Here is a 21,236-nt window from a genome sequence, read left to right as displayed (position 1 = left end):
GCTGTTAAATATTATAACATAATTTAATTTATAAATTACATCTTTTAAGAAAGTTATATAGAAATTAATTAATTTCATTAAAGTGAACAAAGATTAAGTTTCTTAACAAATTGCATAAGTAATATCATAATTGAACTACAAAAACATCGAAAATAATATCGTTAGATAGAGCTATCGATGTTTCACCACCTCTACAAAACAGCTGGTCACATTACACCAAAAAAGCATCATCATTGCGCTACGAAAATTGCCGACTACAATATTTGTGGTAAAAGGTTCTGCTGTCTGCTGCATAAACTAACTTTGTTTCGCATAATAATCAAATAAAACTAAAAATGTCTTCACGCTACGATCGCGCTGTTACTATTTTCTCACCTGATGGTCACTTACTACAAGTGGAATATGCTCAAGAAGCTGTCCGCAAGGGTTCAACAGCGGTAAGCCAAAATTCGTGCTCATCATTGTTTGTTGTATATGAAATTTTGTTGTCCTTGTTTTCCATTTACCAAGGTTGGTGTCCGTGGTGGCAACTGTGTAGTGCTAGGCGTAGAGAAGAAATCGGTGGCCAAATTGCAGGAAGATCGTACAGTGCGTAAAATCTGTATGCTCGATCATCACGTTGTCATGGCTTTTGCTGGCTTAACTGCAGATGCACGCATTTTAATCAATCGTGCTCAGGTGGAGTGCCAGAGTCATCGTCTCAATGTTGAGGATCCTGTTACCCTTGAATACATTACCAGGTAATTATTTTCACAATTTCACAACTTGGAATGGAATTATATTTCCCACTTTTTTGTTTATAGATATATTGCACAAGTGAAACAAAAGTACACACAGAGCAATGGACGTCGTCCATTCGGCATTTCATGTCTCATTGGCGGATTTGATGCCGATGGCTCACCACATCTCTTCCAGACCGAACCATCTGGCATTTTCTACGAGTACAAAGCCAATGCCACCGGCCGTTCAGCTAAAACGGTGCGCGAATTCTTTGAAAAGACGTACAAAGAGGACGAGGTTGCCACTGAGCGCGGTGCGGTTAAATTGGCAATTCGTGCACTCCTTGAGGTTGCCCAGTCCGGACAGAATAACTTGGAGGTGGCCATTATGGAGAATGGCAAGCCCCTCAAAATGCTGGATCGTCAAGTTATACTGGAGTACGTGAACATCATCGAAAAGGAGAAGGAAGAGGAGCTGGAGAAGAAAAAGCAAAAGAAGTAGATTATGATCTTTGAACGTCTTTTTTTGGCTGGTGTACCGGAGGTTATCTTTATTAATTTCATATTTTTGTACACTTAAAAACATATGAAAACAATCTTAATGAAATGTATAACATTAATGTTGAAAAATACACAGGATAAACAAAATTTATATAAGGTTCAAGTGCTTTCAATTATAGATGCCGCAATGCTAGTTTTTTAAATTTTGATTGCAATTTGCAAAGTGTGGATCATTCAGTCATCGTAAAATATACTAGTTTCTTATTAAAATATACCACCCTTATTAGTGTATTTATTACAATAAAATTAAAATTGCCATTTACTTTTTACATACATAACGATAGGAAAATTGACATACATATTTATTACAATACTGATATTTCTACCCAACTATTAATACACATAAAAAGCATAAAACAAAAATGGCAAAAACAAGTACCGGCATGTTATGGCGAAACAAAAGCTCGCAATATACCAAAGAACATATTTTTCTGGTATTTGACCAGCACTTTAGTATTTCAGTGCAGTGGTCACATTGCTTGCACATCAAACTGTAAAGTTTTGTTGCCGCATTAAGGTAAGGGTATATATTAGTATATCTTCGAGGCCGCTAAACGTTGGAGGTATAATTTGGCAATCAACTTGCGGCCACGCTTCAGTTTACCACTACCACTGTCCGGAGTCGGAAGTTGTGTGCCCCAAAAAGCAAGCAAAAAGCAAAGAAAAGAATTTAGAAAAAGCGAAATAGCTGAATCGAAATAGCAAGAGTTTTGTATGAAATCGGAATATAATAACGAGAACACAACGAGAATATACATCTTTTAATTAACACTTCTGTTCTGTTAACCGTCTGGATCGTTTCGCTATTCCATTCCCTTTAGCCTGTCGTCGTCTTCGTCGTCGTCGTCATTCCAACAAAAACCAAAAACCAAAACGAGCAACACCATTTATTCGAATCAGACCAAAATCAATAAATTTTAGTTGTGTGGTTTTCGCGGCTTTTTGTGTTATTCTTTTAAACAAAAACAATCAATACCCGAAGGTAACGTGTGTTGTAGTCAAAATACGAAAAAAAAAAGAAAATAAAAAAATAAAAATCGAAAAAACAAAATTCAATGCAGCTCAGTGTGCGTTTTTTTGCATTCGTTGACGCTTGACATATGAATAATAATTGGTACACAAATTTTATTTATTTATTTTTTTTTTTTATTTCACTTTTGTTTATTTTTTAAAAATTTTTTTTTTTTTTGCATGTAAATATGCAATAAACAAAAGAACAAAAGCAAAAACAAAGGAAAATGAGAATGAAGAAAAAAGATAAGAAGCATCCATTAAACATTAAACCGAGCACTAAATGGATTGTTAAGACCACGTAGTACTTTGGTACTAAAGTACATACATACATATATATATAGATGAAATGTGCACACACACACACGCATACAAACATGTGCATGTGTGCAGCAACTTTAAAGTTTGTATATTTTGTTCTGTGCGTGTGTTTGTGAATACTGAAATAAAGCGAAAATATATATGAAGTGGCCGATATATATGTGTATATATGTATGTAGTTTATATACTTAATTTCATGTTTGTTTTTTAGTTGATTTAATTAACTCTGTTGTATTTGAAAATCGTATGTAAAATGTTTCCTTTTCCTTGCTGCTTTTTCCTCTGTACATTTCGTCTATGTATATGTGTAGGTTGTATTTAGGTATGTGTGTGTGTGTGCGTAGTACGATGTAGTGCATGTGTGTGTGTGTGTGTGTGTGTGCACATATGTATGTATGTATGTGTACACATTCTAATCTTATCATCTCTCTAGGGCGTAAGTAGAGCGCGCCACGTTTTGAAAAAGGCCTGTCCCCCTGTCTTATCTGCTTAGTATTCTTCTGGTATATAACTGCAGTATATACTACAAGTATATATGTATACTAGTAGCCTTGTCCCCCTTCCCTCCCCTCCCCCCTTGCTCGATTCCAGCTGAAACATCTCAAACTCTCTCAAGTTTGTATCTCTTTCCCCTTATCACGATGACATGATATCATCATGATGGAATTTCCTACGACATCAAAAGCAAACAAGAATTTTATTAGTTTGTTTTGTCGAATCCTGCTAGTTAGTTAGTTAGTTAGTGTAATATCGTATAATCCTTCAACTCGCAAATTAATTTATAGAGTATGTATATTGTATATCTTCTCGGCCTTCGCCGAGTTGTTTTCTTTTTTTTCTTCTTTTTTCGCTCTCTCTTTCATTTGAATTATTTTGTTGTCATCGCCTGATTGTTTTTCAATAATTTTCGTTTGCTTTGTTTTTTTTTTCTTGCGTTGAAAACTGTTTTTTTTTCGGTTGTATGTATGTATGTATGTGTTGACCCGACCTGACACTTTCGTATTTCACATTGTAATACCACCCAACAAAAATAGAATGGGCACAGAAACCAAGAGCAACAGTTACACAGGACAGATTTCAACAAGTGGCGGCAACCCCAAAGTGATGAAAGATTCTTTATCTTTAGTTCGTCAAACGGTCAAGCAACAGCAATCGAACCAAATCGAAATCAATTTGAATTTGAATTCGAATTCGAACTCGAACGCCAACTCGAATACGAATACGAATACGACGAACCTCCCGACGAACGTCAATTCCAACTCCAATTCGAATTCGAATTCGAACTCTACTACTACTACGATACGATCAAAGCAGGAGGATAATACAACAACAACCACTACTACTACTACTACAACAACAACAACAACAGCTAAAGATTCGATTGTACCATTTGTTCCCATATTTGTTGAGGAAGCCGATGTTATACAAGGTGCTAAGGATATATTGAAAGTTATTCGACCGAATTGGGACCTCAATCACGTTGATTTTAAGGTAAAGTAATCTCTCTCTCTCTCTCTCTCTCTCTCACTCTCTGTCAATCTTAAACCCAGAAACCTAAGGAAAAATATCACATCACTATCATTTTTGTTTTTGTGTTCGTACTACGTTTTTTTTTTTTTTTTTTGCAAGTTTTTCATTGTCGCTCCATTATTTATTGTGTTCCACTCGTATTTCTGGCTCCCTCTTGCTCTTTTCATTGTTCTCACTGTCTCTCTCGCTCTCACTCTGTCTCTCTCTCGCTGTGTGTGGGTTCTAGATTATATTGCGAATAGTATAACAATAAGGCATCGAAGTATGTGTTTCTGTTTATTAATATTATTACAATGCCGTACACCTGTAATTTATGTACATAATATACTATATCTAGTATATAGTATATTTAGTAGAGGTTTGTCCGGTCTGGCTTAATGCACATCACGTGGTCTCTACCGATTAGCGCTACCCACTTAATCACCCAGATATATACATATACACTATGTACATATATTTTTATTCATCGAATCGAATCTTGACTCAATAGCGAGTTGAGTTTGTGTCGTGTCGTGTCGTGTCATGTCGTACTACCCGTACCATTCCCCCAACCCCCTCCCCACTACCATATATATACCATCATCATACATACAAAAATAACTAACTATTAAGCGTAGGCAACTTGAGTTTTTATAATGCATTGTTTGCTTGTTTTGAAGTCATGTTAATGAATATATTCCAGGGTCGTCGCTAGCACAACCTCTCTCGCATACTATATATATATACTATATGTAAAGGAAAAATAGTGATCAAGTATAGTAGTTGGGAATTGCGTTGTTTCAAAAGTGCGATTATCTCAAATTGCCTTGGAGATTGTTAGTTTGTTATTTTGTTATTTTGTTCGAATTTGTGATTTCGTTTTTTCCGTTGTTTGCAAATCGAATTAACTTCATTTCAGAGAAGGGAATCGGGGAGGGGGAATAAAAGTGTTACTATCTCAAAGGGTGCTAAAACCAGCAGCTGTACCTACATATTTGTATTTAAACATTTCATTAAGAGAGTCGATATATATATATTATAATCGTGTTATATACAGGAACTTGTTTTTGATAATGATGTTCACGATGTCACGGCGATAACACCGCATATCACTAAGTTCCTATATACTATATACCATCTATATATATATATATATATATACAGTATGTCTATCATCACATCTGTTCTGTTGTCGTTGTTTCTTCGCCTTAACGTGGCTAGTTAAATCACAAGAATTCCATAATCATCGTCGCATTCCATATTCTCCATTCCGTTTTCTTATCAATATACAAAAATGTGATGTCTGGACCCCCAAAGCACATGATGCGACACCACACACACACACACACATACGAATTTATACACATTTTTGTGAATATACATATATTTTTATTTAATACACTTAAGTATAGTTTAATGAGCACATGTGCTTTCCTATCACACTCGGGCTTTGTTGCTCTTTTTGTTCTTTTTTTTTGCGCCAAGTGTCAAAAAGTTTATCGCCCTTAATTACTAACGAATAATCGTACATACATACGTAGAAATATATATATGTATAATATATGTGGCATATCATTTTGGGGAAATGTTTATTAGACTCTAATATACCGAATATGTTCATATATACTATATTATTATATATGACAGCTCTACTGATTTGAAGTTGTTGCCATAAACAAAGCGAAGCGAAACGACTTTTTTAATAATCGTCAAGTAGTTAATGTGGCTTGCGACCTCCTTCATCAAATGATGTTATCCGATCCATAATCATGAAAGAAAGATGAAAATGGGGACACATTTTTATGACGCTAAATTAATCTTGTTTGTTCGATTTAATCACTCGCTCGTATGATTGTCTTAACTTAAAAGCGATCTACTTTTTATACCCGCTACCCATAGGGTAGAAGGGTATTAAAACTTTGTGCCGGCAGGAAATGTATGTATAACAGGTAGAAGAAGGCATCTCCGACCCTATAAAGTATATATATTCTTGATCAGCATCAACAGCCGAGTCGATATAGCCATGTCCGTCTGTGTGTCTGTCCGTATGAACACCTAGATCTCAGAGACTATAAGAGATAGAGCTATAATTTTTTTTCGACAGCATTTGTTATGTTTGCACGCAGATCAAGTTTGTTTCAAATTTTTGCCACGCCCACTTTCGCCCTCGAAAATCAAAAAAAATCGAATAACAAGCGGAAATTTCAAGCTAGAGTTGCGAATTTTGGTATATACTTACTATAGTAGTAGTAGATTTTTGAAAATTTGGTTGCGATCAGATAAAAATTGTGGAAGTTATTAAAGAAATACTTTTGTATGGGCAAAAACGTCTACTTACTAGGTGTCTTAGTTGCTTTGGCTGACAATCTGGTATATTTTGCCGTCTATGGTATATTTTGAATGCGGTACTACACCGATATACCACATATGGTATATTTTTAGTATATTTGCAGTATATTCGGTATATTTTGAGAATAATACCGCAAAATATATTGCTTTTAATCAAATTGGGTAGCGGGTATCTCACAGTCGAGCACACTCGACTGTAGCTTTCTTACTTGTTTTGTTTGTGTGTGTCGATCATACCCTGGTATTTAATTGAATGTGCCGGGTATAACTGTAGTGTAGTTGAAACTCTTTTAAAATCGAATCAACATAAATTAATAATTACTTTTTTCGTTTCGTTCCCATTGCAGAAATTCACTGATGGCATAACAAATAAGCTGGTCGGATGCTTTCACAATAGTAGTTCGAATACCAAACTGAACAATGATAATAATGACGAATCCTATCTGTCCAAGCGAATATTGGCAGTGGAATCGGAGGATCCGGTTATACTGCAAAACGATCACCATGAAGATGACTTTACAACAAACGCAACCAAAACCAAATCAACAACAACAACAACAGAAGCGACAGAAACAGATCGTGATGATGCTGGAGAAGATAATGAGAGCGAAACAGTTAGAGATGATCATCGTTTACCTGTACAATACTCCGATAACGTAGTCCTGGTGCGTGTGTACGGCAATAAGACGGACCTATTGATCGATCGGAAGGCTGAAACGCAAAATTTTCTATTGCTGCACACATATGGATTGGCGCCATCGCTGTATGCGACCTTTAAGAATGGCCTCGTTTACGAATACGTACCTGGTAGCACCTTAAATATCGAGAGTGTGCTCTGCCCAGACATTTGGCCATTGGTGGCACGTCGCATGGCCCAAATGCATCGTGTGGTAAGAAAGCTCAACGATGTGTCGATCGATCCCGATGCGAAGCCATTGCCAATGATTTGGACAAAGACGCAAAGCTTTCTTGATTTAGTACCTGAACGATTTAGTGATGCTGACAAACACAAAAGGTAAGACCAATCAATCATTTATCGTTCCATGTAATGTAATCTCACATTCTGTTGCAGAGTGAAAGGAACATTTTTGCCAATTAGCCGACTACGTGAGGAGTTCAATACATTGTACAAATACCTGGAGGCTCTACAGAGTCCCATCGTATTCTCCCACAACGATCTGCTATTGGGCAATGTGGTATACACGAAGTGCATGAATGCCGTCAATTTCATTGACTACGAATATGCCGATTACAATTTCCAAGCCTTTGATATTGGCAATCATTTTGCGGAAATGTGCGGTGTCGATGAAGTCGATTACACTCGCTATCCGAAGCGTGAATTTCAATTGAAATGGCTGCGTGTTTACCTCGAGAACTATCTGCAGCGGACCAACATCCAAAACGATGAAGTCGAGCTCCTCTATGTCCAAGTGAATCAATTCGCATTGGCTGCCCACATCTTTTGGACGGTGTGGTCGCTTCTGCAAGCCGAGCATTCCACTATTGACTTTGATTACGTTGGGTAATTATTCATATCTCTATATATCCATTATTTGTGATTCATTAATCAATCAATCATCCATCCATCTCTATATAGCTATGCATTTCTTCGTTACAATGAATATTTGGCTCGCAAGGATGAGTTTTTATCACTGACTGCAGCAAAGAACAATAAATGATTTTATCCCAGACCCAGAGATGCAACATGGATGGAAACGATCAACAACACAATTATGTGACCCAGTGATGTACTTATTACTATATATGTATATATATGCATATGTATGTGTGTCCGACTATGGCAATGGCTTCAGATGATGATGATGATGTTGATACAATATACAACATAGTACTTATATATGCTAACTAACACATCTGTGCGATATCTATATAGCTAGTGTATAGATATGTATCTGTATGTGTGTGTGTGTGTGTGTGTGTGCGTCGTGTGTGTTCACAAACAAACAAAAACAATCCTCAAATCAAATTAGTGCCGTATCACAATAGCCAACAGCCATAGTTGGCGCATATATATATTATATAATGAATTTGTATATGTTCTTTAATTTGTATATTGATATTTGGTAGTCATTAATAAATAAACATAAATATTTAGTTTTCATATCGATGCATTCGCAGACGTCGCACCTCTCATTTATTTCCTCTATATACATATTTATAAGAACAAACAAACCACAAATCTGAATCGAAGCACTTTTATAACTTGCATTTACGCATTCAGATAGAGAGAATTCTTTATTGAAATGAAATCGATGACAAATTAACACTGCAAGTCTTTTGTTAAGATTGTTTGTAGTCTTTATTGATTTACTGAGGGGAAATCATTAAATAAAAAAAATATATATATATTATTAATTATTCTCAACAGACACACAGAAACTAAGTGTATTTACAATTACAGATGCTTCCGTCAATTAGTATAAACATATATGCAATTATATGTACATTTGTGAATACTACGCATTTTGTGTGTTTTACAAACTGATTTCTTTTCTTTTTTTTCCACAACAACGAATTTATTTAATTTATACAAAAAACATGCTCGTATAATTAAATGTATTTCCTACATATGTTTTAATATTATACGGTTGTTCGATTTCCGTCTCCACCAAGTTTTTGCACAATCTAAAAAATCAACACAAAAATAAAAAGCATTAGTTTTCCTTTCATTCAAATTTTGAGCCGTTAAAAGCGGTTAGTTCAACTGGAACTGTTTTGCGTTCACAGTTCACATAGAACGAACTAGTTCAGTGCGAATCATAACAATGTGAACGAATACAGCTCTGGTGTCAGTGTGACCACGCGTAAAATCAAAGTAGTATATGTTGAAATCGGACTTGTGGTCACACTGGTCAGCTGTCATACCTAAAAGGGAACGCGAGAGCAAAGCAAAAGCGACTTTCGTCAAAATTACAAATTAATTTTAATAATGGCGAGTTATATTGCTAGAAAGGGACCTTTGGTATTCTGTAAGTATTGATGAATGGAACTGTCGCAAGCTCCATTGCTGACAAACGAAACTGCCGCCACTTTTGTGCGGTGCATGCAAAAATGATTACGTAAAATATGTAACAAATATTCTATTTTTTTTTTTTACGTGTTCTCTCCGCACTTGTTTCACATTCATAGCCAACCTCGGCAAGTGGGCCTACAATCTGTCTGGATTCAACCAATACGGTAAGAAATAACGCAGCGCAAAGATTTCACTCAAATTGAGTCTAAAATTGTCTCTCGCATTATTATTATTATTATTAGGTCTGCACCGCGATGATTGTCTCTATGAGAACGAAGATGTGACGGAAGCCATCCGTCGTCTGCCACGCAAATTGTACGATGAGCGCAACTACCGCATTATGCGTGCTCTGCATTTGTCGATGACCAAGACGATTCTGCCCAAGGAGCAGTGGACAAAGTACGAGGACGATGTCAAGTACTTGGAACCTTATCTCAATGAGGTTGTCGCTGAGCGCGAGGAACGTGAGGACTGGAATAAGAACCATTAAATACCAATAACAATATTGCCTCACTGTGACTCTGAATGGGAGATTGTAAAATGTTGAAAATACATAGCTTAGATTCAAATTAAACATTTGTGCTATGCTCTAAACTTTTTTTTTTTGCCATGTATAAGGCTCAAGTTTTGTTAACTTGCAAATTTATTTGAAGCGTTTTCGGGCAATTTTGAGTAGTGCAAGAGATTCCTTATATAAATTAATAATACTAATTCGCTACTTGGAATGCGTTGTGTTTACTATTAATTTCGAGTCTTGGGTTTAAGTTAAGTCCACTGCTACCTTACCTTTTGCATAAATGGTAGATTGAAAATGGATCCTAGAACGGGAACACGGCCAAGAAAATTGATGGCCACAGGGAAGAATCCGCTGCAAACAAGATGATGGAAAACGAATTCGATTAGTGACAATCGTGTATCGATCACAACAACAAATACAATAAGTGCTTTGCTTATCGTCTCGTTGAAGAGCATAGATGATAAAAGTTCCACGTGCAATAGACATATTTTATGATGCAATTTTAAGAAGAAAGACACACCTGAAGAGTGCAAAGAATCCATAGGATTCAATGATCATGCCAATGATGGGCCAACCCAGCAGCACAATGACAATTCCGCCAAAGAACGCTGTTGTGCCTTTAACTTTGTGGCGTTGAAAGAAAAAGCGTAAAGTTCGCTCCACGCCAATAACGCATGCAAGACCCGCTATGAATAGTATCTGCAAATGAAAAATTGGTTTGGTTTATTTCGTTAAAGTATATGTGAAGCGTAAATAACGTACATTTCCAATGGCAAGCAAGCCTTTGTCGAAGAGCAGCAGCATGCCAAGAAATAAGAATGAGATGCCAAAGCCAGCCAAGCCGATGCCGATTTCTGCAAAAAAGCAAAAAGTGTGCAATGATTAAACGAAAGCTTAGTAATTGCTAAGGTGCGCACATACTTTGCAAATCTGAAATTTCAATCATTCTGTCGCTTTTTTGGTTATTTTATACTTAAAAGGATAAGAAAGTTCATAAGTGTATTCCACGTAAACACCAAATGTTCCATTATTATGAATATAAACAATCATGACAGGGTTGCATGTGACTTAATTAGTGTTGGAAAACGCAAAACATAAATGTGTGAAATCAACCTGATTGGGAGTAAAGTAGACTTTTATAAGATAAATAGATGAATTAGTATTAGGAAAAAAACATTCAAAAATAATAATTCACTATAAATTATATGTGTTAAATTAATTAAGAATAATAGTAAACAGTACACGTTGGATAACTCGCTTGGCATACGGATTTGATGCAACCCTAGTTTTGCCCAGCCGTGTGACCTTTTATTGCATGTATTCTACACATTACTAGTATACAACAAACACTAAATCTACGGTCACACGCTTTATCACACGCCATTTTTACAACAACTCAAAAAAGAAAAAAAAGACGTGCAGAAAATTCTATTGACGCTTGTGAGCCGAAAGAAAAGCAGTGCTAGTTCGACAGTTTCTCTTTAAATAAAAAGAAAATAGTTGATTTCAATTAATCAAGTAATTGTTCTACACGTGCTATAGTTATGGATCGTGAGTGTGCTTCTATTTTTTTCACATCGTTTTTATTTTGCGCTACAATTTCGCGGAGATATTCAACTACTGATGCGAATTCTCAATTTCTAGGTGGAAGCTATGGTGGTGGTGGTGGCGGCGGCGGTGGCGCCGGACAGTACAATAATTTTGCTGTCCCACCGCCAAATTACCAACAAATGCCAAATAAACCGGGCAACTATAATGAGCCTCCACCAAACTATAGCAAACCTGGCGGCGGTGGTAAGTACTACAAATGCAAATGCAATATATACGAAAAAAAAAAAAATGGTTCGCAATTGACATGAAACTTTAATATTGCGTTTAAGGTTATGATTCCGGACATCGTGGCGGCGGCGGAGGAGGCGGCGGCTCTTGGAACGACAGAGGAGGCAACTCTTATGGGTATGTTATTATGATTACTTTATATACTATATATTAGAAAAATAAATACTGTATATAAATTTATACAATTGGGAAATGAGACCAACAAAAAAGAGTTTAGCAAAAAAAATGAAAAAGGAAAAAACAAAATTGAGCATAAAAGTAAATTACAAATAAATTATACAAATCAGAAAAAAAAAGTAAAAAAAAAACAATATATATTTAAAGAAGTATTTGCGCAAAAAATGGAGTTCATCATAATGTAGAATCATTAAGTTTTCGTATTCATTTAAGTAATGCGACCCTGTGTCCCAAATTCAATTCGAATGCCATTGGAAATGTCATCAAATGATATTTTTGCTGAAAAGTTGGATGTGTGTTTGATTAAAGCTCTCATTGATAAGCATACAAAATAATAACACTAATAATACGAGCGCATTTGGTAGAAAGAGCGAGAGAGAGAGAGTGTAAGAGAGTGAGAACTACTAAAAATAATGGTGCTGACAATCTGCAAAGAACCAAATATAAACATATTAATAATATTAAAAGTATCTCTGGTGATCATCCTCCTGAAACAATATCAAGATCAAAAGTATTTCACAGCTTCTTTCAGCTTCCCATGTGTTATTACTAAAAATAATTATAATAAGTGGGTGCACAAAAGGTTAATATTTACAGATGTGGATTCACAGATTATCTGTAAGCAGCAATTCCCAAAAAAAAAAAACAGCAAAAAGGTTTTGATAATTGGTAAACTCGAAAAGGAAACAGTTTAAGATAAAGATCACTGTAAACTGCGCTAAAAATCAAGAATTCAAATTGGTCGTATCAGTTCTCCATGATATCATATCGTATCGTATTAAGAGAAACACAATAAACAAAGCGTGTCCCCAGAACAAATATAAACCAAATGTTAATCAGCAAGCAGATGATTCACATGAAAGTGTTCGATAAATTCCATATACTACATACATATAAAACAGCTCACAATAATAATCATTATCATAAGAAATAAAGATATCTGGTGATGACAGAAAAGGTTACACAACAAAAAATGGTCAACAATAGGAATAAGAACTATAAAAATCAGACATGCATATTAAGAAGAATAAATCAATTAGTTGCATGTTCGAATCATTGAAATTATTTTTGATATATCTAAGATCTTAAGGTAAATTAACAAGAGTAAAATCGAAAAACAAAAAAATCGTTACAATTCTATTAGTTCTATGTTATGTGTAGTATTTCGTTATTGTTATTGTTATATTATTATGTATATTTTATTTCCATAACGTAGCAAAAAGTATTCATGCAGTAATTAGAAATATTTGATTTTCATTTGAACTGCATGGATACTAAATTGACTTCGGTTCTTCGAAGATTTAATTACTAGACTTTTTAATTTATATAAAATGTATTTCTTAAATCAATTTCACATAGTCGTAGTCCGCTTTTCTTGTAATGATATCAATAGAATGCAAGATATTTTCTTTATAATAATATTTTGCTTGCTTTTGTGCTAATTTATCAATATTATCTAACTAAATAGATTTAAATATATTTATAAATGAATGTTCCTATGCCGAAAACGAGGAATCAAAACTTGATTATAATGTAACGATCAAAGTGTGAACAAAATAGAGTATTCTAATCCATATATAAATAATTAAAGTATATACTATATATATAAAGTGCAGCATGTAGGATGATATTTGAAAAATAATAAGAAAGAGGAGGAAACGTGGGCGTAAAAAACAAAAACTTCATCATAATGCATTACAATCCAAACATCAAAAACTAAACATTAAATAAGTTATTCAATATCCTCTTTTAGAAATGGAGGCGCCAGCAAGGACAACTACAACAAAGGTAAAATAATGCAAACAAAATTTGCGAACAATCTATCGAGTAATGTATAACATTAATTTACTACAAAATCAAATACAAATCCAAAAAACAAAACTAAGAGCTTTGATAGGCAGGGTACAAGAAAAGAAAAGAAATGAAAAAAAGTTAAGAGGTTGATGTTAAGGTTGATGAAAGAGCGCTGTTGTTGATGTTGTTGTTGTGGTTGCTGTATAAACTGTAACACATAAAATCTACTACTATAAATCCTATATAGGAAGAGTGTCGAATATTTTTTGAAGAGAGTGTAGAGTGTATTGCGTAAAGTGTGTTTATCCCGATCATATATATACAAATATATACTATATATAGGGCTATTATTGGTTTGGTTTCGCACGCGATCTCTACTCTATATATATTTTATTCCTGTTATTTGTGTGCGTCTGTGTGCTGTATTTATATCTACTATATCTAGCAAAGAGTTTGTCGGGGAGTATACAAAAAAAAAGCAAAAACTCTAATGAAATGAAATAACAAGAGAAAACAACAATATACATCCAAAATCGGTGTAACACGAGTCTGGTTTTCAAATTACAAAATACCACTTAAGCTAACTCTACTACAGATTATCTATCTATCACTACGAAACAAGTTAAGAAAAGTCACCCTCCAATTACACCCACCACCCAAAAACTAAAAACAAGAAAGAAAGTAATCCATATAATATAACGAGCGACGTTATTGTGTATTATATACCCATTACAATTATCCAACTATACCATATATATGTAGATTTTAAGAGAGTCTCTCCCAAAACATTTACCGAGTGTCGAGTGTGTTTCTTAATTTAATACCCAAGTGTTGAACACTTTCTTCTGGTTCTCGTTCTCTTTCCCGTCTTCGTTGTTGTCGTCGTCGTCGTTGTGGTCGGTCATTATCTTACAATATTATTCTTGTTGTCGTTGTTGTTATTGAGGGTTCAATCCTTTTGGTTCCGAAACTACAAAGATTTCTCTTTTTCAAAATATATATTACAAAAAAACACGCTTTCGTCTTGCGACTGCATCTCTAATATATCGGTTGTGTGCTCTGCTTTGTAGGATACGGCGGCAACAGCAGCGGGGGCGGCGGCGGAGGTGGTGGAGGCGGTGGCAACGATATGATCACCCAGGAGGACACCATCTTTGTCTCCGGCATGGATCCATCCACCACAGAGCAGGACATTGAAACGCACTTCGGTGCCATTGGCATTATCAAGGTAAGTTATACAGAAATTTTGAGGAATTATCTTCCATTTTATAACTTATAGTTACAATTTAAGTTACGGATAATAATATTTAACTTTCATTTTAAATAATTTTCGAATAAGTCGAATGTCTTCAAACATTTAACTTCTATTTAAAAGTTAACTTAAGGATAAGACAATGTCTTCCAATTTTTAGCCTCTAGTGAAAAGATAAGTTGCGGAGAAGATAAAATTTTCAAAGATTTAACTTCCACTTGACTTGAATAAGACTGTGTTTAACTTCTAATTAAAATTTAAGTTACGGATACCAATATTTCACTTACATTTAAAATAAGTTGTGAATAAGTCAATGTCTTCCAATTTTTAACTTCTAGCTATTAAAAGTTAAGTTGCGGATAAGAAAATCTCTTCCAATATATAACTTCTAGTTAAAAGTTAACTTAAGGATAAGACAATGTCTTCTTATTTTTAATTTGCAGTGAAAAGTTGAATTAAGGATAAGACAATTTTTAACATTCAGTTAAAAGTTAAGTTGCGGATAAGACAAAGTCTTTCAATATTTATCTTCCAGTTAAAAGTTAAGTTGCAATAAGTCATTTTTAACTTCCAATTAAAAGTTAAGACAATGTCTTCAAACATTTAACTTCCAGTTAAAAGTTCAGTTGCGGCTAAGACAATGAGAAACTCAGTTACTTTATAATTTATACTATCAATAAGTGTTTTATTTTTACTAACTCAATCTTTTCATCGCTTTTGCTATGCAGAAAGACAAGCGCACCATGAAGCCAAAGATTTGGCTGTACAAAAACAAGGAGACGGGCACCTCGAAGGGCGAGGCGACGGTCACCTACGACGATGTGAATGCCGCACAATCGGCCATCCAGTGGTTCGATGGCAACGATTTCAATGGCTGTGTGATCAAGGTGTCGCTGGCCCAGCGTCAGAACAATTGGAACAAGGGCGGCGGCAGTCGCGGCGGCTTCGGCGGACGCAGTCGAGGTGGCGGCGGAGGCGGCGGTGGTGGTCGCTTTGATCGTGGCGGTGGAGGAGGCGGTGGCGGTGATTACGGCGATCGGTCTGGCGGAGGAGGCGGCGGCGGCGGACGTGGAGGTGGACGATTTGGCGGTGGCGGCGGCGGTGCTGGAGCTGGCGGTGGCGGTGGCAATGTGCAGCCACGCGATGGCGACTGGAAGTGCAGCAGCTGCAACAACACCAACTTTGCCTGGCGCAACGAGTGCAATCGGTAAGCTCCTTGCTCAAAGATTTGTTCCAGCAATCTCTCTAACAAGATCTTTCAACATTTCTGCAGCTGCAAAACGCCCAAGGGTGATGATGATGGCAACTCTGGTGGCGGCGGCGGCGGTGGAGGCTTTGGCGGTGGTGGCGGCGGAGGCGGTGGCTACATGAATGATCGTGGCAATGATCGTGGAGGCGGCGGTGGCTATCAGAATCGTGATCGCGGCAATGGCGGAGGCGGCGGCGGCGGTTACTCGCGTTACAATAACGATAACGGTGGTGGAGGCGGTGGCCGAGGAGGCGGCGGTGGTCGTGGTGGTGGCGGCGGCGGTGGACGACGAGATGGCGGCGGTGCAATGCGCAACGATGGCGGCATGCGTTCCCGACCCTATTAGTTGACTAAGCCTATTGTCCGCACTATTTTTTTCTTATTAACGTATTAAATTTAATAATAAACATAGCAAGTACTCTTTTAATTGTACTTTTTATAATTACAACCACTCAACACCACACCACAGAACAACAACAACGCAACCACTCCAAATCCACTCAAGATCAAGCAGACGATGGACAACAACAACTCAAAACTAAGTGAATCAACATCAACAACAACAACAAAAAACTAACCGATGTTTTAATGTCGCGTGCATTTCAATCGAGTCATTTTCTCCTCATTATAATATCATGTAAACGCGCTCGTTTTGACTTAGTATATAATATGTATGTAATCTAATTTTACAAAACAAAAAAAAAGAAAAGAAAAACAATTGTAATACACATCTATTACAAAATACAAATAAAAAATAATATTAGACTGGTTAAAAAGCTACTCAATTGAATTTAATTACAAAACACAAGTGGAGAAGGAATATCAAATATAATAACAAAATGCTTTATAAATCTGAATCGGGATGAGATTTGAAAGTATAAATAAATGATTCTCAAGTGATTTAAGATGTGACTCTGTTCGTGAACTAGAGCGAGAAAGCAATAAAGTTAAAGGGAAAGAGACGGCAACACAGAAAAAAAGGAAAAACAAAAATGATATCTTCAAATCGAAACAATTATTTACGCTTAAACACTTCACAACACAATTGTTAAATAACTCGAACTCTAATTAGATGCATAGATTAGATTAGATTAGATTAGCGGAGACGCTTCACAATTTTGGACTTTATAAAATTGTTTAATAATTATATTTAAATGAATATACATTTGTAATATTACAGTTCATCTTTTTCCAGCAAGGTGTAACGGTGTTTCGATGGACCCAGCTCCTTGAATTTCGATTCAGGCGGTGACGTACCCTTTGCGGTATTATCGTGCTTCACTTCATTACTTGAAGGATCCGGCCCGTAATGGAATTCCCTAGATAACGATATACATAGATTTAGTAAATGCAAATTCAGTATTCATTCTACGCCTATTACCTATGCAGTTTCCCGCTGTAGAGATCCTGGAGGAACTCCTTGAGTTTGCCGGGCGTGTACATATCTTGGAAATGCGGAAATAGATACATATGCTTGAACGAATCAATGGCAATGACTGGCAGATCATCCTCCGACTTGCCCAAATGATGCAATGGATGCGCAAATCGTTTACCATCCGCAGTCAGGAAGTTCACATTCTCTGTAAACGAAAAAGGCAATCGATAAGATTACAAAAAATAAATGTTATTCAGATGTTAGTATGCCTACGCTTTTCATCCAGCAACTGCTGCTCAATGATCGCTTTGTAGTCCTTAATCGCATTCAGATCATCGGGTTTATAGAACAGAATCAGGAACGGCAGTCCTTCCTCCGTTAGCTCCTCGGCACTTTCGAACGTTATCTCGCGCACCAACGGCACACACTTCTCCTGTATCCACACCTTCAGCTCATCAAAATTGGTCAAGCTGCCCGTGTACGTTTCATCGTTCTCATGCGAGAGCGCGACATCTGGTCTAAACACAATGATCGGAGTGCCTACAAAATGATTCGACATTTAATATTGATATAGGTATTATATATTATTATAGTTTACGCACCTGGTGGATGCATTGCCTGTGAGGCATCACCGAAACCCACATGGAATTGGCAATCTTCTTTGAGGTTCGTTGCCACCTTACGGAAAATATCATACTCTGGCTGATCGCGACGATCGAAATAGCCCATAATACTGCGCTTCTTCGAGTCAAGATTCTCGAGATCCTTCAACGATTTGAACTCCTTGATGGGATCCTCCAGCTGCTTCTTGACAAACTCCAAGAATGCCTCCGCAGAGCGCTGTCCGCGATATTCACGCTTGCTCAGCTGTCCATTGCGAACAATTTTGAGTGTGGGATATTTACTGATATGGAAACGGGACGCAATCGACGTCTCCTTGTCGCAATCCACTTTTCCAAGCACCACTTTGCCAGCCTCTGGGAATTCCGCTTTAATCTGCAATAACAAACCAAATGAGATGTAGTTCAAGGAAATATTTCAACAAAAAAAAAAAGAAATGTAGTAGACTAATAGTTTAAACAGTTCGTGTGTGTGTGTGCAGCAACAAGATCAATAATATACAAATTTCATTTATAAAGTAAACAATGAAAACATCTGGTGAGCTCTATAATATTTTTTCTTTTCTTTTGGGGGTTTTTCAAGACAGCTGGTGTGCTCTTTTTTTTATGTTGAGGGCTGTCAGTCAAAGAATTATTATTATTGTCTATATTATATTGTTATCGTGATTGATTAATCAACTTTTAACTTGACTCGAGACTTTCAATAACTACTACTCGGAACAAAGAAATGTGTAATCGGTTAATTATAGATTAATTGTTGTTGGGTAACAACTATAACTTACCTTATCTGCCGCTTCATTGAAAATTGGCGCTAAAATATTACTAAACCGACACCATTCGGCATAAAAATTAAGGAAAACCAATTCGTTAGACGCTGAAATTGCCGAAAAAAAAAGAAGATAGAAATTGATTAGAATAAATGATTATTAATGTTTCTTAAAGTTAAGCTTAGAGAAAGTTGTACATATTTTTAAGTTGATTCCCAGAAATGTCGTTTTGAAACACGCGCAGAGTAAAATCCAATCAAGAATTGTGATAAGATAAGGAAACAAGTATTCTGGACCAATTTGTAATTAAAACTGTTATCACAGCGACATTAAAAATGTCAAATAGAACATATATACATAATCTATCTTAAAAATCAAAAAAAGATAATTGCGGGGAATTTTTGTATTATTTTCGCGGCTGAATGATTTGTATTTGAGGAATATGCCTAATTTTCCAGAACTAATTATGACTGAAGAATTTGTGTTAAAAAAAAATGACAAAACAACAAACTGATAACAATTATTGCGTTGTTGTGTTGGTTTGTTCCAAGCTTACCACGTTGGCAAAACAAAAAATAAAAAACAAAAAAAAAAGAAGAAAATCTGGGGAATTTATCGAGCGCGTCTGATTTTATATTTGTGACACGTCAATCTTAACACATACACATGCGCAGGCAAACGCAAACTTGTGCGTGTGCTGCTTATGCGTATGCGTGTGCACTTGTATGTGTGTAGTGTAGTTGAGCTGCACTACAGCTGAGTTATTGAGTTAATGCGCTCCTCGTTCTCTCCCTTTCCCTTTCTCTCTTACTCGCTCGCTTGTTCACTCAGCCGCTCTCTTCATGCGGCTTTTGTGCAATGTTTGTTTTTTGCATTTGCTTCCTTAAGTTTTATGGTGTATAGTAAATTATAGTAATTGCTGTTGCTACGGTTCCCATTCCCGTGAACTCACCTAACGTCATATCAATATTTTCACTGGTCATAGGCACAGCACCAGTCGCATCTGTTGGCTGGATAAGGACATGAAGAACCTGCGAATTGGCAATTTGTTGGCTCGTTAGTAACGGGCATCTTCACACTCACACGCACACATTCACATTCATACACACATTTCCACGTCTCCCGCTCAGTAACAGTCACAGCCACAGTCATGGGCACTGAGATTGAGCTTTTTGCGGGATTGGGAGAGCGGGTGTGCGGGTGCAAGTTAGAACACGTCGACTTACCGCAACAATAGCTAAGCACGAGCCAAGCAATCGTTTTGTTGTTTCCGTCATATTGTTGGTGCTGGTCGGCGCGGGCTAGTGCCTATCCCTTTTATACACTACACACAAATCGAAATGTTTTCAATTTTTTTTTTATTCACTTTTTACATTAGATGGAATGAAAACGTAGTCGCGACGTATCTTCACATATATATAATAAAAATTATAACAACTTCGTTGATTATCGTACAAATAGTGTCTCACGAGCGCAGTGTGCCCGCCACATTATTTGCAAAATGCACCAAAATATACTACCCACATACCAGTTTCCCAATACAGTGCTGGCTACACCTAGTTATATACAAAGATAAATCTTTTCTAATAAGAATACTGATTGTTGGCATTTTATCAAATTATGAAAAATATTTTAGAAAATTGGCTAGCGTTTCACATCGATTATTATCCATAAATGCAAAAATATACCACAAATACCGAGCATTTTGATAAACAATATATACCATAAACTGCTACTTTATGACGATATCACATCATTGAAACGGTAATTGATTTATCTACGAAAATATTTATACATTTTCCCCAATTTTCCCTAGTTCAAGCGGAAAATGCATTACATTTTTAAAAAGCAGGCAAAATACATTTTGACTATTTAATAAAATCACGTAAATTCTAATTGGTTAATGGCAAACAATTTTCCAATAGTCAACAGTAAAATAACTGAAATCTGATTGTCTAAATTTGTTAAACAACAGGTTATCAATAATCCGTTTGAAATAATAATGCACTGAAGAAGTATGGCTTATTTAAATACAAGTTAAACTCAACTTTTTAAAAATTTGCCTTGCGGTCGCGTTTTAAACTAAGGTGTCCTAAATAAAGCTTTTAAGGAATTCTAGAACTATTCAATAATAAATGTAAT

The 21,236-nt window shown here is 36.1% G+C and overlaps 6 protein-coding genes across 8 annotated transcripts; 4 read left to right on the top strand and 2 right to left on the bottom strand.

The window, feature by feature from the left end:
• The first annotated feature begins 212 nt into the window (after positions 1 to 212).
• LOC132796651 (proteasome subunit alpha type-7-1) lies at positions 213 to 1,371 on the top strand. Its single transcript, XM_060807899.1, has 3 exons — positions 213 to 437; positions 511 to 740; positions 804 to 1,371. The coding sequence occupies exons 1-3, from the start codon at positions 336 to 338 to the stop codon at positions 1,219 to 1,221; spliced, it is 750 nt and encodes a 249-aa protein (XP_060663882.1). The 5' UTR covers positions 213 to 335; the 3' UTR covers positions 1,222 to 1,371.
• Positions 1,372 to 1,825: 454 nt separating this feature from the next.
• On the top strand, positions 1,826 to 8,598 carry LOC132797352 (ethanolamine kinase). 2 transcript variants are annotated; one of them, XM_060809071.1, is made up of 6 exons: positions 1,871 to 1,992; positions 2,102 to 2,262; positions 3,647 to 4,103; positions 6,818 to 7,485; positions 7,543 to 7,992; positions 8,068 to 8,598. In XM_060809071.1, exons 3-6 carry the CDS (start codon positions 3,648 to 3,650, stop codon positions 8,147 to 8,149), a joined length of 1,656 nt encoding a protein of 551 aa, XP_060665054.1. In that variant the 5' UTR covers positions 1,871 to 1,992; positions 2,102 to 2,262; position 3,647; the 3' UTR covers positions 8,150 to 8,598. The 2 variants fall into 2 exon arrangements, with proteins under 2 accessions (XP_060665056.1, XP_060665054.1); XM_060809073.1 differs by lacking the exons at positions 1,871 to 1,992; positions 2,102 to 2,262 and adding an exon at positions 1,826 to 1,843.
• Positions 8,599 to 8,980: 382 nt separating this feature from the next.
• On the bottom strand, positions 8,981 to 11,057 carry LOC132797355 (vesicle transport protein GOT1B). The gene is made up of 5 exons (XM_060809077.1): positions 10,943 to 11,057; positions 10,784 to 10,875; positions 10,542 to 10,720; positions 10,291 to 10,372; positions 8,981 to 9,116 (listed from the first exon to the last, which is right to left on the bottom strand). Exons 1-5 carry the CDS (start codon positions 10,965 to 10,967, stop codon positions 9,072 to 9,074), a joined length of 423 nt encoding a protein of 140 aa, XP_060665060.1. The 5' UTR covers positions 10,968 to 11,057; the 3' UTR covers positions 8,981 to 9,071.
• LOC132797356 (cytochrome b-c1 complex subunit 7) lies at positions 9,308 to 10,098 on the top strand. Its single transcript, XM_060809078.1, has 3 exons — positions 9,308 to 9,460; positions 9,621 to 9,668; positions 9,747 to 10,098. Exons 1-3 carry the CDS (start codon positions 9,421 to 9,423, stop codon positions 9,992 to 9,994), a joined length of 336 nt encoding a protein of 111 aa, XP_060665061.1. The 5' UTR covers positions 9,308 to 9,420; the 3' UTR covers positions 9,995 to 10,098.
• Positions 11,058 to 11,386: 329 nt separating the features above from the next.
• LOC132797354 (RNA-binding protein cabeza) lies at positions 11,387 to 16,759 on the top strand. Of its 2 annotated transcripts, XM_060809075.1 has the most exons (7): positions 11,388 to 11,572; positions 11,666 to 11,815; positions 11,902 to 11,977; positions 13,791 to 13,825; positions 14,902 to 15,059; positions 15,812 to 16,290; positions 16,357 to 16,759. In XM_060809075.1, the coding sequence occupies exons 1-7, from the start codon at positions 11,566 to 11,568 to the stop codon at positions 16,676 to 16,678; spliced, it is 1,227 nt and encodes a 408-aa protein (XP_060665058.1). In that variant the 5' UTR covers positions 11,388 to 11,565; the 3' UTR covers positions 16,679 to 16,759. The 2 variants fall into 2 exon arrangements, with proteins under 2 accessions (XP_060665059.1, XP_060665058.1); XM_060809076.1 differs by lacking the exon at positions 13,791 to 13,825 and having other exon boundaries at positions 11,387 to 11,572.
• Positions 16,760 to 17,456: 697 nt separating this feature from the next.
• LOC132797353 (endoplasmic reticulum resident protein 44) lies at positions 17,457 to 20,567 on the bottom strand. Its single transcript, XM_060809074.1, has 7 exons — positions 20,321 to 20,567; positions 20,047 to 20,125; positions 19,110 to 19,201; positions 18,310 to 18,703; positions 17,981 to 18,247; positions 17,714 to 17,912; positions 17,457 to 17,651 (listed from the first exon to the last, which is right to left on the bottom strand). Exons 1-7 carry the CDS (start codon positions 20,369 to 20,371, stop codon positions 17,507 to 17,509), a joined length of 1,227 nt encoding a protein of 408 aa, XP_060665057.1. The 5' UTR covers positions 20,372 to 20,567; the 3' UTR covers positions 17,457 to 17,506.
• Positions 20,568 to 21,236: the final 669 nt, after the last annotated feature.

This window comes from Drosophila nasuta, chromosome X (assembly GCF_023558535.2).
Source record: "Drosophila nasuta strain 15112-1781.00 chromosome X, ASM2355853v1, whole genome shotgun sequence".
Classification (NCBI taxonomy): domain Eukaryota; kingdom Metazoa; phylum Arthropoda; class Insecta; order Diptera; family Drosophilidae; genus Drosophila; species Drosophila nasuta.
The sequence above is the reverse complement of the archived record's forward strand: the minus strand, read 5'-3'. Positions and strand labels throughout refer to the sequence as shown.

Coding starts and splice junctions, on each gene's coding strand:
- LOC132796651 (XM_060807899.1), top strand. CDS start 336: ATGTCTTCACGCTACGATCGCGCTGTTACTATTTTCTCACCTGATGGT. Junction 438..510: donor TCCGCAAGGGTTCAACAGCG/GTAAGCCAAAAT, acceptor CCATTTACCAAG/GTTGGTGTCCGTGGTGGCAA. Junction 741..803: donor ACCCTTGAATACATTACCAG/GTAATTATTTTC, acceptor TTTTGTTTATAG/ATATATTGCACAAGTGAAAC.
- LOC132797355 (XM_060809077.1), bottom strand. CDS start 10,967: ATGATTGAAATTTCAGATTTGCAAA. Junction 10,876..10,942: donor TGAAATTTCAGATTTGCAAA/GTATGTGCGCAC, acceptor GCTTTTTTGCAG/AAATCGGCATCGGCTTGGCT. Junction 9,117..10,290: donor ATCTACCATTTATGCAAAAG/GTAAGGTAGCAG, acceptor TTGATTTTTTAG/ATTGTGCAAAAACTTGGTGG.
- LOC132797354 (XM_060809075.1), top strand. Junction 13,826..14,901: donor CAAGGACAACTACAACAAAG/GTAAAATAATGC, acceptor TCTGCTTTGTAG/GATACGGCGGCAACAGCAGC. Junction 15,060..15,811: donor GTGCCATTGGCATTATCAAG/GTAAGTTATACA, acceptor TTTGCTATGCAG/AAAGACAAGCGCACCATGAA.
- LOC132797352 (XM_060809073.1), top strand. CDS start 3,648: ATGGGCACAGAAACCAAGAGCAACAGTTACACAGGACAGATTTCAACA. Junction 4,104..6,817: donor TCAATCACGTTGATTTTAAG/GTAAAGTAATCT, acceptor TTCCCATTGCAG/AAATTCACTGATGGCATAAC. Junction 7,486..7,542: donor GATGCTGACAAACACAAAAG/GTAAGACCAATC, acceptor ATTCTGTTGCAG/AGTGAAAGGAACATTTTTGC.
- LOC132797356 (XM_060809078.1), top strand. CDS start 9,421: ATGGCGAGTTATATTGCTAGAAAGGGACCTTTGGTATTCT. Junction 9,461..9,620: donor AAAGGGACCTTTGGTATTCT/GTAAGTATTGAT, acceptor TCACATTCATAG/CCAACCTCGGCAAGTGGGCC. Junction 9,669..9,746: donor GTCTGGATTCAACCAATACG/GTAAGAAATAAC, acceptor TATTATTATTAG/GTCTGCACCGCGATGATTGT.
- LOC132797353 (XM_060809074.1), bottom strand. CDS start 20,371: ATGACGGAAACAACAAAACGATTGCTTGGCTCGTGCTTAGCTATTGTT. Junction 19,202..20,046: donor AAATATTGATATGACGTTAG/GTGAGTTCACGG, acceptor CGGCAATTTCAG/CGTCTAACGAATTGGTTTTC. Junction 17,913..17,980: donor GCAGTTGCTGGATGAAAAGC/GTAGGCATACTA, acceptor TTTCGTTTACAG/AGAATGTGAACTTCCTGACT.